The sequence below is a fragment of the Urocampus carinirostris genome, chromosome 13 (assembly GCF_059441175.1).
Source record: "Urocampus carinirostris isolate Australia breed hairy pipefish chromosome 13, RoL_Ucar_1.0, whole genome shotgun sequence".
Classification (NCBI taxonomy): domain Eukaryota; kingdom Metazoa; phylum Chordata; class Actinopteri; order Syngnathiformes; family Syngnathidae; genus Urocampus; species Urocampus carinirostris.
The window spans coordinates 1,690,930-1,707,210 of NC_142361.1; the positions used below are offsets into that span (position 1 = coordinate 1,690,930).

Genomic DNA, 16,281 nt, shown 5'->3' on the forward strand with positions numbered 1-16,281 from the left:
AGAAAAAAATAATAGCAAAATATGAAGAAGGTGTGCGAGTTTCCCTTATTTCGAGGGAATAGAGCATGGCTTCTGCAGACCACCACAAAGGTAAGAAATCCTATCCATAATTCTTTTCTTTATCCTTTAACCGCTCACCACTTTTGCTAAATGACAAGGTATACGACCTGATTTTTTTATTTTTACACGTTCATGTTAGCGTAACATTTCGTACGGAAGATTACGCTAAGGCGAACGTACAATTAGCCTGGGTTAGCTTTATGTTTACGTTCATGGGAAACATTCAGGGTGTTGAAACGGATTAAAACGATCTTACATTACTTTTACTGGGAAAAACGATTTTGGTGATCGAACAAATCGGTTTTCGAACCGGGTTCTGGAACGGATTATGGTCGAGAACCGAGGTTCCACTGTACTTTGAAAGAAAGAACAATTAACTTATGTTTCATAAAACGACACTCGTCTGCACAAAATAGTGACTATTGCCCATTATATTTCTTGATGATTATAGGGAAATGTGAAAAAAAAAACAGAAGAAGGGGGATGTGATGTATTTGTATATAAGCTATGTATCAAATGTTTTGTGTATAGAGGACGGTAACGTGAATGTACCTTACAGGCAGCCGTACCTGCCAGTATAAAAGGAAGTGCCCTGTGAATTTCCCTTCGGGGATGAATAAAGTGTTTATCTAACTATCTATCTCTAAGGCCTATAGGGGGGAACACGAAGACGGTCTGTAAACGCTGCCCTGCCAAACAATAAATACAAGACAAAGCCATACGCCTCATCAAGATATCGTTTCCTTTATATAAAGGCTCTATTGACTCACTCATGAATGAGTTTAATGCTACTGTGGATAGTGTCCTGGATACGGCTCAAATCATGACCTATAAAGATGCACGCCTTGGTTTACTGATAAAACTAGATCCCTTAAACAAGACTGTAGGAAATCTGAACGAAAATGGCGCGCGACCAGGCTTGAGGTTTTCCCTCAAACCTTGTGAGACAGCTTGTTAAAGTGTAAAGCAGCCTTTGCCTCTGCAAAATCACCCTATTTTTAGGAGATTGCAGCACAAAAGAATAACCGCAAAATCTTTTTCGACACTGTAGCATTGCTAACGAGGCTTTAGATTATTCCAGATAGTTCTACCCTTTCAGCCCATGACTGTATAAACTTCTTTCATAAGAAGATTCAACGCATCCGGGACATTTCAAAAGCCCATGTAAATACATCAAATATTAAAGGTCTGAAAATTATAGATGCGTGACATGGTGGCTGTCCAGAGATTCTTTCCCGATTTTTTGATCTGTCACTTGATAATCTTCAACAGGTGGGGAATACGGCCAGATCGACAATTAGTTGGTTAAAGGTCTTTTTGGGATCCCAGGACCTTCAGTTCAAAATATTAGAAACATATCATTTTTATCAGGGGCTTTTAAGTCCGCTGTTATTAAACCTACACTGAAACGACCCAACCTTGATCCAGAAAGCTTATGTAATTATAGACCTGTGTCAAACCGACCGTTTCTTTCTAAAGTACCGTATTTTCACGACTATAAGGCGCACCGGGTTATAGGGCGCACCCCCCAAAAATAGTTTTTGGTCCTATATTTTCCATACATAAGGCGCACCAGAATATAAGGCGCTACAATTGGAACGTCGACAAAACAGTCAGAGAGTTCAGTCAAACTTATTACCCCCTTAACATTCCGAAAGCTTGCAAAGAAGCAAATACGTGTCTCAGACATGTACGGACACAGTATCTGTACGATGTCACCAATCACTCAAATGCATCGTTCCACATATCATCCGGAAGGTTAAAGTCTTGGGATTCAAGAAATGCCAACCATTTCTTAGTTTCTATTTTATTTTTCGCTGGTAACTGTTTGGACAGCAAAGTAAGAATTTTATTGTGCAGGGAAACGGGGTTATTTACTGTGCATATGACAATAAACACTTTGAATTGAATTTAGTTTAAAAATAGACTCATCACAGAAACATCAAAATCGTTCTAAAACAAGATACCAGGAAAATATAAAGCCGCATAGCTCACCTGAGTTCTCTTGCAGCCATCACGTTCAATAATGATACGCAACCATGGTCTTCTTACAACTGTGAGTGTAGTAAATCCAACCGTGTAAAATATTTACAAATACAGACTAGTAAAAAATGTTTTCTCCATGCCGTAAGGCAACCCAACGTGTGATTCACATTCATCTTTTTCGGCCAATTGCGGGCTTTGTTTTGCCCCGCTTTAGCCTATGAGAGCCTGTAAATGATGAAAAGGATCAGCCTCCTTTACCCCCAAATAACTTTAGCCAATAGTGACTGATTCAAATGATGATGGACACATTGGTTAGGAAATGAAACGCTGGTGTATATTTTTGCAGATATTGCGATAAAAAATGAACTACTTAAAATGATTTAATCATACATACCCAATTTGAGGTAGAGCGCTCGTCTTGGAATCAAGAGATATATCCCAACATACACCGCGGACTACTTCGCCTTCGGGGGAAAATGTAGTCGGCGGCTGCTTGTATTAGTTGCAAGAGTTTGAGACTTAATATTGATCCATATATATGGCGCACTGTATTATAAGGCGCATGGTCAGCTTTTGAAAAAAATAGAGGCTTTTAGGTGCGCCTTATAGTCGTGGAAATACGGTACTTGAAAAGGTTGTGGCACAGCAGAGGAATGATTTTATATCAATCTTTTTGAATCTATGCAATCAGGATTCAGGGCTAATCACTCTTACAGAGACAGTCTTGATTGAGGTAACCAATGATCTACAGGCAATGGACTCCGGGGCTTCATCACTCTTGCTGCTGCTGGACCTTAGTGCTGCCTTTGACACAGTGGATCATAATATCCTACTAGACCAGTTGGAAAAATAGATTGGTCTCTCAGGAAACGTCCTCTTATGGTTCAGATCCTACCTCTCAGATAGGATGCACTGTATTAAATATGGTGAAATGACATCTGAGCCCTTTAGTGTTACCTGTGGTGTTCCGCAGGGTTCAGTACTTAGCCCCCTTATCTCAGCATTTACATGCTTCCATTAGGTATAATATCAGTTTCCATTGCTACGCAGATGACACTCAATTATATCTTCCAATGCAGGAATCTGCCACACTAAATTGTGGAAATTTGGAGGCCTGCCTCAGTGAGATAAAAGAATGGATGTTACTCAACTTCATGCGTCTTAACTCTGAAAAGACCGAAATGTTAGTTATTTGTCCATCAAAATGCCGTGACTTGTTCTCGAAAACTGCTCTGATCATTGACAAATGTAATATCACCCAGAGTGACTCAGTCAAATATCTAGGTGTCACGTTTGACCCCAATCTGTCAAGAATATTACTAGTAAAGCTTTTTTCATCTTTGCAACATTGCTAAAATTCGCCTTTTGCTGTCTATGCGGCGATTTTAGTTCATGCGTTTGTTACTTCCCGTCTCGATTACTGCAATACACTACTCTCCGGTCTCCTAAAGTCCAAAATCAAGAGCCTGCAGCTGGTACAAAATGCTGCAGCGAGGCTTTTAACTAAGACAATAAAGTTTGATCACATAACCCTGATTTTAGCTTACCTGCATTGGCTCCCTGTTAGCTTAAGATGTGATTTTAAGGTTCTGTTGGTATTATACAAAATCATGCATGGACTTGCTCCCTCATATTAATTTCCCCCTATGTTCAGGTCCGAAGCCTTTGCTCTGAAAATGCTGGTCTACTAGTGATCCCAAGAGCCAAAAAGAGAACCGCAGGTACATGAGCGTTCTTCATTCGGGCCCCGATGTTGTGGAATGCTCGTACCCCTGAGATTTGATCTGAGACCTAAGTGAACCTGTTTAAATCTGGGCTTAAAACACACTTCTATTCTATAGTTCATGAATGACCTATTTTTCCTGTTGATGATATCTGTGTATGAATTGTTATCACAACATCCATTGCAGCCTGATCATCCTGGAAAGGGGATTACCTCATGCGCGATCTCTTCTCAAGGTTTCTTTATTTTCCTCATGTTGAGGTATTTGAGTTTTTCCTTGCCCTCATGTAGGTTTTAGATCGGGGGATGGTGTAATAATATGTGGTTTGCAATAATCTGTGGTCTGTGCAGCCCTGTGAGACTCTGTGATTAAGGACTAAACAAATAAACATGACTTGACTTGACACTCAGAAGTTCTGCCCCTAACTGAAATAATTACGGCAGGTGCTATTATTAAACCATCTAAGTTGGAACACACAGAAATGGTAGGCTTTTAGGGTTAGACAGATATATACCGCACTTACTTTACAGGGACTTAAAAAATGACACACTTTTTCCTCGTGTTTTTTCAGATGCGTAATGAGAGGAGGCGTTAATACTTGAACTCATTCACCTGGATGCTACAGCGGAGCCCTGCAGGCCAAAACGCTCATAGTCGCCCCCGTAGATGTCCTTGACCAGCTTGTCCACGTTGGTCGAGTCACCCTTACTCGCCATTTCCAGAGCTTCCTCGAACGTTTCGCAGCCTGTCAGCAGGCAGCAAAGGCCAAGGAATGTACCGCCTCCCAGACTGCAGAGGAAAGAATACTTAATATGAAAAAAATTCATTTATAGCAGTGCTCTTCAATTATTTTCTGTCATGCCCCATCTAGGAAGAAGAAAATCTTTACCAGACACCCTTCATACTCTGTGCTCAGTGTTTATAAACCCTTTTCAAGACCAAATTCAAGCATTTTTCAAATTCCTTCAAAGGAAAAAAAAATCCAGCGCTTTTTTGATTGTTGTTGTTGATTTTGATGACTAAAATAAAATTGCCATCTTACTGCTAGCACATACTTGGTGCTAATTTGAGCTGTTATGGTTTTTAATCTACAATATTTTTGGTCCAATATGCTGCTATAAACTGACAGGGAATTCTGCCATTCTATTTCAACAATCCACATGCAGCCTTTGTCATACTTGTTAACAAACACAGAAAGGGCTCAATAGGTGTTTCGTTATACTGGTGTTTAATACGGCGACAAAATAAAGTGCTGTTTGTGTAGAGAGCAGAAAATGAACCAAATTTGGACTAACTTTAATTACATTGAGTCCTCTGATGATGTTCAATCTTTCGATTTTAAAGAAAACTGATCTTTTCTTTTTGTTTACACATTTAAATCTCTATTTTGTGGAATGATTTTCAGTGGATCTGTGTCTTAATTGGTTAAAAAAATAATTGTAAATGGATATTGTTTTGCATTTTATTATTTATTTATAGCACTAAAGAGTTAATATATTCAATCTATATTTTCACTGATTGGTGTTGTTTGACATTAAATCTGTTCAGTATGTAAAAATCTAAAATTGTTTTGTATTTTTGTTTTGTATTTTATAATCTTATTTGTAGTTCTGTGAAGATTTTAAATTATATTGCATGTATTTTGCGGGTATTTCCTGTAAAACATATACAATTATTATTAATGAATTTTTATGATTGAAAAAAACAAAACATCTGAAAAGCCATAAGAGCCGGTTCTTCTCAGTGAGCTGAGCCAAAACAGCCTGTTTTCTAAATAGAAGTGACCTCTTGGGTGCGACCAGTAGGGAGCGGTGATGCGTCACATGACAACGCCATATCCCACCGTAGCAGGCGTGTAAACGTTATTTTCATTCACTTTTTTTTAATATTTCTTCATTTATTGCGTGGTCTATAGTCAGCCAAAAATGGCAATGGCAACGATTTCAAGCCTTTTTTAAGAACTTCACCCAAAATTGAAGCTTTTTCTTGACACCCTGTGTGCTATGTGCAAAGAAAAACATTCTAAATACAAACAAAACACTCTGCAAATGAGGGTGCCACTGCGCCTTGTGTAGTGGGGGTGCAATTGCAATTTATCGTAGGGCACTAAAAAAATGTTCCAAGATAAAATACGCCCCCTGAGAAGGAGACGCGCCACATTATTTGAAAACCGCTGACTTATAGAAAGATAAATAATTGTCATTTGTATCTGTCCAATCAATATTCGTTATACAAAGTGAACAGCAGTATTGATCTACACAATGACAGAGCCTGATGCAGAAAATACATTTTGAAAAGAATAAACTGTGGGTCAAATTGAACACGAATTAATCCATCGATCCATCCATTTTCTGTGCCACTTATTCCTCACTTGGGTCCAGGGGTGCTGCAGCCCATCACAGCTGTCTTTGACAGTGGGCAGGGGACTCCCTGAACTGGTTGCCAGCCAGTCATAGGGCACACAGAGACTGACAACTTACTTGCTCATTCAAACCTAGGGACAATTTGAACCGGCCAATTAACCTGACATGCACGTTTTTGGAATGTGGGAAGTAACCGGAGTGCCCGGAGGAAACCCACACATGCACGGGAAACGCATGCAATCTCCACGTGGGGAGGCTGCGGTTGCTGGACTTGAACCCTGGACCTTCCCGCCGTGGGGCTGCGTGACATGAACTAATGTTAAAATCAATCAGAATAAAAAGTGTCAACCCCTCTTCTTAGATCAGGGGTCTCAAACTTGTGGCCTGATTGTTTGAGGCTCCCACCCTTTTGTGAATGTTTAACAAAGGAGAGTCAAACATAATGACTGCTGGCAGGATGAGGCCTGCAAACAAATTTAATCCGTTCGGCGAGACAATGTTGAGAGAAGGTCAAGAGAAAAATGAGCCGCAATTTAAAAAAAGTCCCTTGGATGTCGCAAAAGTCGAGCGCCACAGATTTATTTGCTGACTACCATTTCTCAAACAGAGATCATTTGAAACAATAGTCATCCTGATGTTATTTTAATAGAAAGAAAATGTATGGTCTTTCTTGATTGCAACATTTGCAACTGAACTATGCTTTTTATCTTCAGTGATAGGAAAATTGTCAGTTAGCACCTGTATTTAAAAATACAAAATTAAAAAATAGCACCTTAGTTGAGGTTGACCGAGAATCACCACCAATATTTGGGAATTTGATGGATATCCGTATCAGCATTTTTATTTATTCGACGGGCCGATTAATCAGTCTCAGATGCAGCCAAGACTCTCTTTCACCATCTTCTACTCTTCCCTTCCCCTCCTACTTCCTCCTTGCTAACCATCCCCGCCCCTTCCAATTGGATAAGCGGACATTTTAGTAATTTTGTTCATGTTGTTTGTATATACCGTATTTTCCGCACTATAAGGCGCACCTAAAATCAGTTTTTTTATTTAAAAAAAAGCTGACTATGCGCCTTATAATCCGGTGTGCCTTATATATGGATCAATATTGAGCTGCGACAGGTCTCGCAATTTATGGTAAGCAGCCACCGACTCCATTTTTCGCGTAAAAGAAGTGCGCTGTGCATACTGGGAAATATTAAACAACGATTCTCTTTTATTTGTGCGTTTGTATAAAGACCCTGAAATGGGTCCTATTAAGAGACACGCAGAGTTTAAACTCAAGGCGATCAGTCACGCAGTAGAACGTGGAAATAAAGCAGCAGCAAGAGAGTTTAACATTAATGAATCGATGGTGCGGAAGTGGAGGAAGCATGAGGATGAGCTGCGCCAAGTAAAGAAGACTAAACAAAGTTTCCGTGGCAATAAATCAAGTGAAGCACACTAATTTAGTGCTTGCCGTCATTCCGGGTGGATTGACAAAAGAACTCCAGCCGCTAGATGGTGTCAACAGAGCATTTAAAGCCAGACTGCGTACTGCGTGGGAGCAGTGGATGACAGAAGGCGAACACACGTTCACCAAGACGGGGAGGCCGGACGACATACGCCACCATCTGTCAGTGGCTCGTAAATGCCTGGGCTGATATATCAGTCTCAACTGTGGTTCGAGCTTTCAGGAAGAGGGGAATTGTCCCTGAACAGCCAGACAACAACAGCGACACTGACTCGATTAATGACGACCTTGATGAGATGGAGCCGGACGTGTTGGCCCATTTACTGAGATGGACAATTCGAAAACTGCAGAAGAAGAATTCGAGGGATTCATAGATGAGGAGCTGATAGAGAGAACTTTACGTTTTTCTTTTGTGTGTTTACCTTTTACATTTCACAGTCATTATGTTATTGCTTTATTGTTATTGTTTTGCACTTGTTATTGTTTTTGCACATTACGAGTGTCACTATATTGCGATTGCACTAACGTTTAATTTACCATAACAGTATCAGACGTTTTTTTGCGTGTTGACTAAATGGAGCAAAAGTAAAATGTTATGCCTTGCTGTTGTTCAAAGATGTTAAAGATGTGTCACGAAAATGCTTTACCTCAGAGAAAATAATAAAACTGTTTATTCATTTTGGGAGTGAATGGAGTTGTGGAAAGCTTGTTTGTTATCTATTAATAAAGTTTGACTGACCTATCTGACTGTTTTGTTGACATTCCCTTTAGCGTGGCACCATCTAATGGTTGCATAACGTAACTACAGCCTCTACTGTAGCGCCTTATAATGTGGTGCGCCTTATGTATGAAAAAAGTTTTAAAATATATCATTCATTGCAGCTGCGCCTTATAACACGGTGCGCCTTATAGTGCGGAAAATGTTTATTTACTGTAAAAAGTTTCAGGAAACTATTTAAGTCTTTATCTACCTTTATACAAGTTGCTGCTAAGCCTAGTTTCATGTATGCACTGTTTTAGTTTTAAGTAAAAGATTAGTCATGTTAGCTGTGTTGAAGTTCAAATGTATTTACCGTAAATTCCGGACTATAAGCCACTACTTTTTTTCCCAAATGTTCAGCCTTGCGGCTTATTCAGTGAAGCGGCCAATTTGTGGAATTTTTTTAACGGCCACCATCGGCGCTGGAGTATAAAAGATAAGATTAAGACCAGCAGAATATGTGCGCCAAGAAAGACTGCAATCTCTATGTTTAAGCATACATTGTCTGTTAAGTTATGGTACGTTCCGATAATGAGGAAGACGCCCTTGATGGCAATAATTATGAGGAGGAAGTTGAGGACGATCTTCCGTGAATTTCACAATTAAGGGATGCTTTTTTTTTAACAGATACGTTTGATACATTGCGAGCATGATCCTACTAGCGTGTTGGTACCTTTCAAAGGCACGGTTTGGGATGAAAGTTATATTATTATTATTAAAGCTTTGAAAACTCTCTCGGTGTACCGTCTTTCTTCGTAAATATGTGTAACCATGTGTAATATGTATTTGCAACTGTATATTTTTGTAATGTATTTATTTTAGAAATTTATTCTGTTATGTGTTCTACGGACGAATCAAAAAGAAGGGGCGGAGCAAACGCGGGCTGATGGGAATTGGGGTAAAGCTGAGTTACCGGTAGATCTGTCTGTTGTCGCAGCGGACAATAGTGGATATATATTTTTCCCACCCTTAACTTTGGAAATATACATTTTGTTTCCTTGGTTTACTTTCAACGGGACCCGGACTTTACAAGTCTGCATCATACGTTAATTACGGGTATCATTTTCCATGTATGATGCCAGCTGTGGTTCTAGAATTGTGTACTACCAATGAAGATAAACAAGAAATGCACAAAGAAAATGGACAAGACAAACAAATTGGAAATACAGACGTCCCTCCCAAAACCCCTGGAGGAGAGGCCAAAGAATCAAATTTGAGTCAGGAGGGATCTGGAAATTCTATTTTTATTTTTCATACAATACCTGAACTTAGACAAGACAAACAAATAGAAAAGGCAACTGCCCCTCCCAAAACACATATTAATCAGGAAGGGCCTGGAAGAGAGTCCAAAATATCAAAATTGTTTTATACGCCACTATCGGAATTTGAGGAAGAGAAACAAATCGAAAAGGCGAATGACTCCCTCAAAACCCATACAACCACTGGAAAGAGAGGTAAAAGTAGGACAAAATTGGGGGTGGTGAAAACATCGGAATCAAAGATAAGAGATTTAGATGAAAACCGACTGCCGATGAAAAAGCCCACAAGGGAACTGTATGAAGCTGAGCCGGAGGAAGTCGGGGAAGGAAAAAAATCTGATCCCTTGTGGGCAGGGAGGTAAGAGACCCCTCGATAGGTCCTCTGGCTCACCCCCTAACCCAGAAAAATGGGGAAGACCTGGAACCACAAACAGAGAGTCAGAGGACTCCAGAGTTTTCCCCGGTGAGTCTCCAAATGAGGTACCGTTCATAAGTGGTGCTTTGTGCCCCAATCAGGAGTCCGACACAGGTGACACTCTCAATGACCACCAGAGAATGGACTCGGATCCCCCGGTTTCGTCTAAGTAGTTTATATACTTTAACAACACTTATAAACATAACCTTCTCTACTATCAATGGGAGAAGTGTGAGATCAAAGGTTAAGGCTCACAGCGTTTTATCGTTTTAAAAAACTATCAGAACTGATGTGTTTTTATTACAAGAATGCTGCATCCCCTTTTTAAAAAATTATAAACAGTGGGAAGAGATTTGGCCATATCCTTCATTATGGAGTGGCTCAAATGAGAACCGTAACGATGGGGTGGCCATTTTAATAAACAACCCTCAACTCATCATAAAGGGGGGTACTATGATGAGAGACGGACGCGCAATCTTAGCAAGACTTACATATATAGGGAACGATTTTAACCTCATTAACATATACGGCCATCCTGACATACAACTCAGGTACGAACTCTTAGAGGACATCCAGTCGCATATGCTAGGCCATCAACCACTAATCGTAGGAGGAGATTTTAATTGCATCCTAAGTAGAAAGGATAGAAAGGGGGCCGATTAGGAGTTTAAAGTAGATAAAACATCAATTTTATTGCAGGACATGTGCCGGACATTTAAGCTGGAAGACCAAATTCAATACATCCAGGAGAGGAGGGCTTCACCTGGTTCAGTAGTGACAATGCCAGAGCCTCTCGAATAGACTACATATTTACAAGGGGTTTAACACTGAGTGATGCCAGATTAATTCCTGTTTTTTTTTCAGATCACTTGCTACTGTCCTGCTCTCTCTCATTTCCTTCAGGTATGACTGTTGGGAGGGGTCTGTTGAAGTTGAACTGCTCCCTGCGGGAGGATGAGACCTTAGCCACACAATACAGGGAGCGGTACAAAGACTGGTAGACCCTTCAAGACCTGTATGATTCACGAACACAATAGTGGGAGATGACAAAGAAACGAACGCAGACTTTTTAAAAAAATGCGGGGAAAAACAAGAAACTTAAAGAGATGAATCGCGCGTCGGGACTACAAAGAAGACTCCAACTTCTACTTCACCCTAACAGAAAAGGGGATGGACTTTAATGATGAAATCAGAGATCAAACAAGAACTAAACGCTTTGGCGGAAATAAAGAGCAAAGGCATCATAATAAGAAGCAAAGAAAGAGAAATAGAAGAAGGGGAAAAATGTACGCGCTACTTTAAAAAAAAAATTACGAGCAGAAGTGAGGGGCTTTTTAAACTCCAAAACAAAAACGGACTAATAACAAAGGAAAGTAGTGAAATAACCAAATTAGTCGAAGAATACTACAAAAAAATATATGAAAGGAAAGAAACACATGAGAATGAAATGGGGCATGTACTAGATCATATCTCGAGATCAGTGTGTCAAGACCCCGTTTTAGCATCGGACACCCAAGACCAACTGAATGATTGCATAAAAACCTATAAAAAAGGCAAATCACCCGAGGAGGACGGGCTCAGCCTCGAATTTTATCGGACTTTTTGGGATATTTTAGCACCGGATCTGATTACTGTCTTTAACGAATTTTCCAGTCGAGACAACATGCCAGACAGTTTCAGAATAGGGATAGTTACTTTATTGCACAAAAAAGGAGACAAAACTGACTGCCTGTAGTCTTGGGAGACTTGGTTGATCCGGACCAAACCTGTGCCATCGTAGGAAGGAAGATGAGCGACAGTCTCATGCTGATCCGTGACACCATCTGTTATGCGAGAGACAGAAACGTGCGACTAGCGGTCCTAAACCTAGATTTTGAGAAAGCCTTTGATTGAGTCTCGCACCAATACCTGTTCAGGGTATTGAAAAAAAGGAGGGGAGGTCCCTGACGCACAATACGTGCTTTACGGGGTGAGTCGGTCGAAAAGGTCACAGAACGACTTTGTAAAGGACTGGCTCACACTCGCCGCCATCAAAGACGCCATCTGGACCTCCAGAAACGTGCTGGTAAGGAGGTGCAGGCAGATCCCCCCCGTGGCTGTGCTCCGAATGGCTGCAGATACTACACAATCTGCGAGCGGCAAGCCTAGGACGCAATCATAAAGAAGAATCGTCTTCACCCACCCGGAGGGGGGAACCGGAGCTCCACTGTGGGGGTCCCGGCAGCAACGGCCTGGTTGTGGAAGGTAGAAGTAAGAAGGGAGAGGACCCATCCCGGGCAGAGGACTGGAGGATGCTGCTTGGGAGGGTGGGATTATATCCCACTTGATAAGACAGGGCTATGCCCTTGCACAATAGTATTGCCCTTTACACATTGGTTAACTGCTGTCAAAAGTGTCGATAAAAATTGTTCAAACCTCATATTGTTAGAACATGATATAAGGAAATTGTGAATGTATCTAATTGCTGTTAAAAGTGTTGATAAAAACTCATATTGTTGGGATATGATATAACGAAATTGTTTAAATGATGTTAAAAATGTCGGGAAAATTGTTAAAATGTCATTGTCAGATATAACGAAATTGTGAATATGCTTGGTTTTCATCAAACTAAATAGTGAATGTGCTTGATTGCTGTTGAGATTGTCGAGGGGGGTTGTTCGGACCTCACATTGTATGTTTGCAGTTATTAGTGTTAATAAATTTGTTCAAACCAAAAGTAGTTACAATCGTGGAACTTACAGCCTGATCTGGGTTAAACTTGTGATTGTGCCAAAATTATTAATGTGGGCGCACTCGGCTTATACAAGGGTGCGGCTTGTGTAAGTACAAAAGTGGCAAATCACCTGAAAAGTGGTGGGTGCGGCTTATAATCATGTGCGCTATATAGTCCGGAATTTACGGTACTTCAAAAGGTTTCAGAGAGCCATTAAAGTTTAATTTGAACTCATAACAAATATTCATTATTTCTTTGCATTTTAAAAAAAATCCTTATGCATAAAACTAATAATTGGTATGGCTATCAAGCCTGAAAAACCCATATTGGTTGATCCCTAACCCTTAGTGTATTTGCAGAAGTTTAAAAACTCGAAGGATGAGAATTTTGCAATAATTTTACATAGCATGAGCCTCAACTGGAGTGAGCTGACATACTGTACTTAGATTGGTCACTTTGAGTCTACATAATTTGTATTTTTACTTGTGCTATTTAGCACTCGTTTTCCTTAGCACTATGTAATACAGCGACATGTAGAGGTCAAATGATGATAACTACTGTTCATTTAATTGAGTTTTTTTTCTTATCTTGAGAGCTTATTTTGTGTAGAATAAAAATGTATTTTAGAACAGTTGAGTGTTCAATGCAATAATAACAGCGGCGGCCCAACAAGTAAATTAAGTTCAAGACCCCCTCCTTGGATACAGTGGCTTGCGAAACTATTTGGCCCGCTTGAACTTTGTGACCTTTTGCCACATTAAAAACTTCAAACATAAAGATATGAAACTTTTATTTCTTGTGAAGAATCAACAATAAGTGGGACACAATCAAGAAGTGGAACATACTTTATAGGATATTTTAAACTTTTTTTAACAAATAAAAAACTAAAAAGTAGGTGTGCAAAATTATTCAGCCCCATTTAGTTAATACTCTGTAGCGGCGCCTTTTGCCACGATTATAGCTGCATGTCGCTTGGGGTATGTCTCTATCAGTTTTGCACATCAAGAAACTGATATTTTTGCCCATTCCTCCTTGCAAAACAGCTCGGGCTCAGTGAGGTTGGATGTAAAGCGTTTGAGAACAGCAGTTTTCAGTTCTTTCCACAGATTCTCAAATTGGATTGAGGTCTGGACTTTGACTTGGCCATTCTAACACCTTGATATGTTTTTTTGGTGAACCATTCAATTGTAGATTTGTTTTATGTTTTGGACCATTGTCTTGTTGGAAGACAAATCTCTGTCCCAGTCTCAGGTCTTTTGCAGACTCCATCAGGTTTTCTTCCAGAATGGTCCTGTATTGGGCTCCATACATCTTCCCATCAATTTCAACCATCTTCCCTGTCCCTGCTGAAGAAAAGCGGGTCCAAACCATGATGCTGCCACCACCATGTTTGACTGTGGGGATGGTGTGTTGAGGGTGATGAGCTGTGCTGCTTTTACGCCAAACATAACGTCTTGCATTGTTGCCAAAAAGTTCGATTTTGATCTCATCTGACCAGAGCACCTTCTTCCACATGTTTGGTGTGTCTCCCAGGTGGCTTGTGGCAAACTTTAAACAACACTTTTTATGGATATCTTTAAGAAATGGCTTCCTTCTTGCCATTCTTCCATAAAGGCCAGATTGTTGCAGTATACGACTGATTGTTGTCCTATGGACAGATTCTCCCACCTCGGCTGTAGACCTATGCAGTTCATCCAGAGTGATCATGGGCCTCTTGACTGCATCTCTGATCAGTTTTCTCCTTGTATGAGCTGAAGGTTTAGGGGGACGGGCCGATCTTGGTAGATATGCAGTGGTCTGATACCCCTTCCATTTCAATATTATTGCTTCCACAGTGCTCCTTGGGATGTTTAAAGCTTGGGAAATCTTTTTGTATCAAAATCCAGCTTTAAACTTCTCCACAACAGTATCTCGGACCTGCCTGGTGTGTTCCTCCTTCTTCATGATGCTCTCTGCGCTTTAAACAAACCTCTGATACTATCACAGTGCATGTGCATTTAAACAGACACTTGATTACACAAACATTTATCATTGTTAGTCACACAGTCACAGATTCTTTCCAGATTTTGTGATCTGTCACTTGATAATCTTTAACAGGTGGTGAATACGGCCAGACCGACAATTACCTCACTGAACTTCTGGACAGTTTGCTGCACTGAAAGCAAATTTTAAAATATCCAATTAAGTTTATTCTATTTCATGATTGCGTCCCACTGATTTTGGATTCTTCACAAGAAATAACCTAATGTTTGAAGCCTGAAATGTGGCAAAAGGTCACAAGGTTCAAGGGGGCCAAATAGTTTCGCAAGCCACTGTATATATTATGTATATGCACAGGGTTGGGTAGGGTTACTTTAACTTGATTACTTTCGATTACTTTTGAATTAATCCAATACCAAATATGCTAATAAAAGACAAAAGAAACTAAATATGAATAAAATTACTAAATTTTGTGCAGGCTTGGGGAGTAACGGAATACATGGAACGGCAAAAATGGTGTTGGCAAGCTGTTTGGATTTATTTTCATTTTGTTTCTGTCGCATTTTGGTTTTGCCTGAGATCAAAAAGATCAAAGTAGGAGAGATAACTTACCACATGTTGTGAGTCATAATTTTATTCACATTTAGTTTCTTTTGTCTTTTGTATATAATATATTTATATATATATATATATATATATATATATATATATATATATATATATATATATATATACACACACACAGTGGAACCTCGGTTCTCGACCATAATCCATTCCAGAACCCTGTTCGAAAACCGATTTGGTCGATTACCGAAAATCGTTTTTGCCATTAAAAGTAATGTAAAATCATTTTAATCCGTTCCAACACCCTGACCGCTTACCATGAACGTAAACATAAAGCTAACCCAGGCTAATCGTACGTTCGAGTTAGCGTAATCTTCCGTACGAAAGATTACGCTAACATGAACGTGTACAACAAAAATAATCAGGTCGTTTACACGTCATTTAGCACCCGGGTCTCCACAAAAAGTGGTGAGCGGTTTAAAGGATAAAGAAAATAATTATGAATAGGATTTCTTAACTTTGTGGTGCTCAGCAGAAGCCATGCTGTATGTATAGCAAGATCAGAAACTCGCACACCTTCTTCATATTTTGCTATTATTTCTTTCTTAAATGCAATAGTTGTACGCACTACCCTTCTTTTTTCACCTGTAGCAACTTTGCTGCTTGCACCGAACTTCTTGGGAGGCATAATTAGGGGCTAAAACACTCCGTTCACCGATTTCTAAAGCGAAAGCAAAAAGAAGTGCGCACGCACGTCATAACAGTTCTTCATGAGGGGTGGGGGCAATCAACACCCGTACGCCGCTCAGCATCGCACCCTAGCGTACCGGCGTTCGAACTCGATTTTTTTGAACGAAAAGCAAAGCAAGAATTTCTCAAAATTTTTGGTCGAGAACCAATTTGTTCGAACTGAGAGGCGTTTGAAAACCGAGGTTCCACTGTATACATACTGGACTGTCTCAGAAAATTTGAATATTGTGATAAAGTTCTTTATTTTCTGT

The 16,281-nt window shown here is 39.9% G+C and overlaps 1 protein-coding gene across 3 annotated transcripts in view; it reads right to left on the reverse strand.

Moving 5' to 3' along the window:
- Positions 1-16,281, reverse strand: part of LOC148353470 (pantothenate kinase 1-like) — a 99,931-nt gene that overhangs the window by 24,471 nt on the left and 59,179 nt on the right. For all 3 annotated transcript variants that reach the window (XM_088350822.1, XM_088350824.1, XM_088350825.1), the window contains exon 5: positions 4,383-4,559. In XM_088350822.1, coding sequence (XP_088206948.1) covers positions 4,383-4,559 — 177 coding nt within the window. The remainder of the gene's footprint in view (positions 1-4,382; positions 4,560-16,281) is intronic.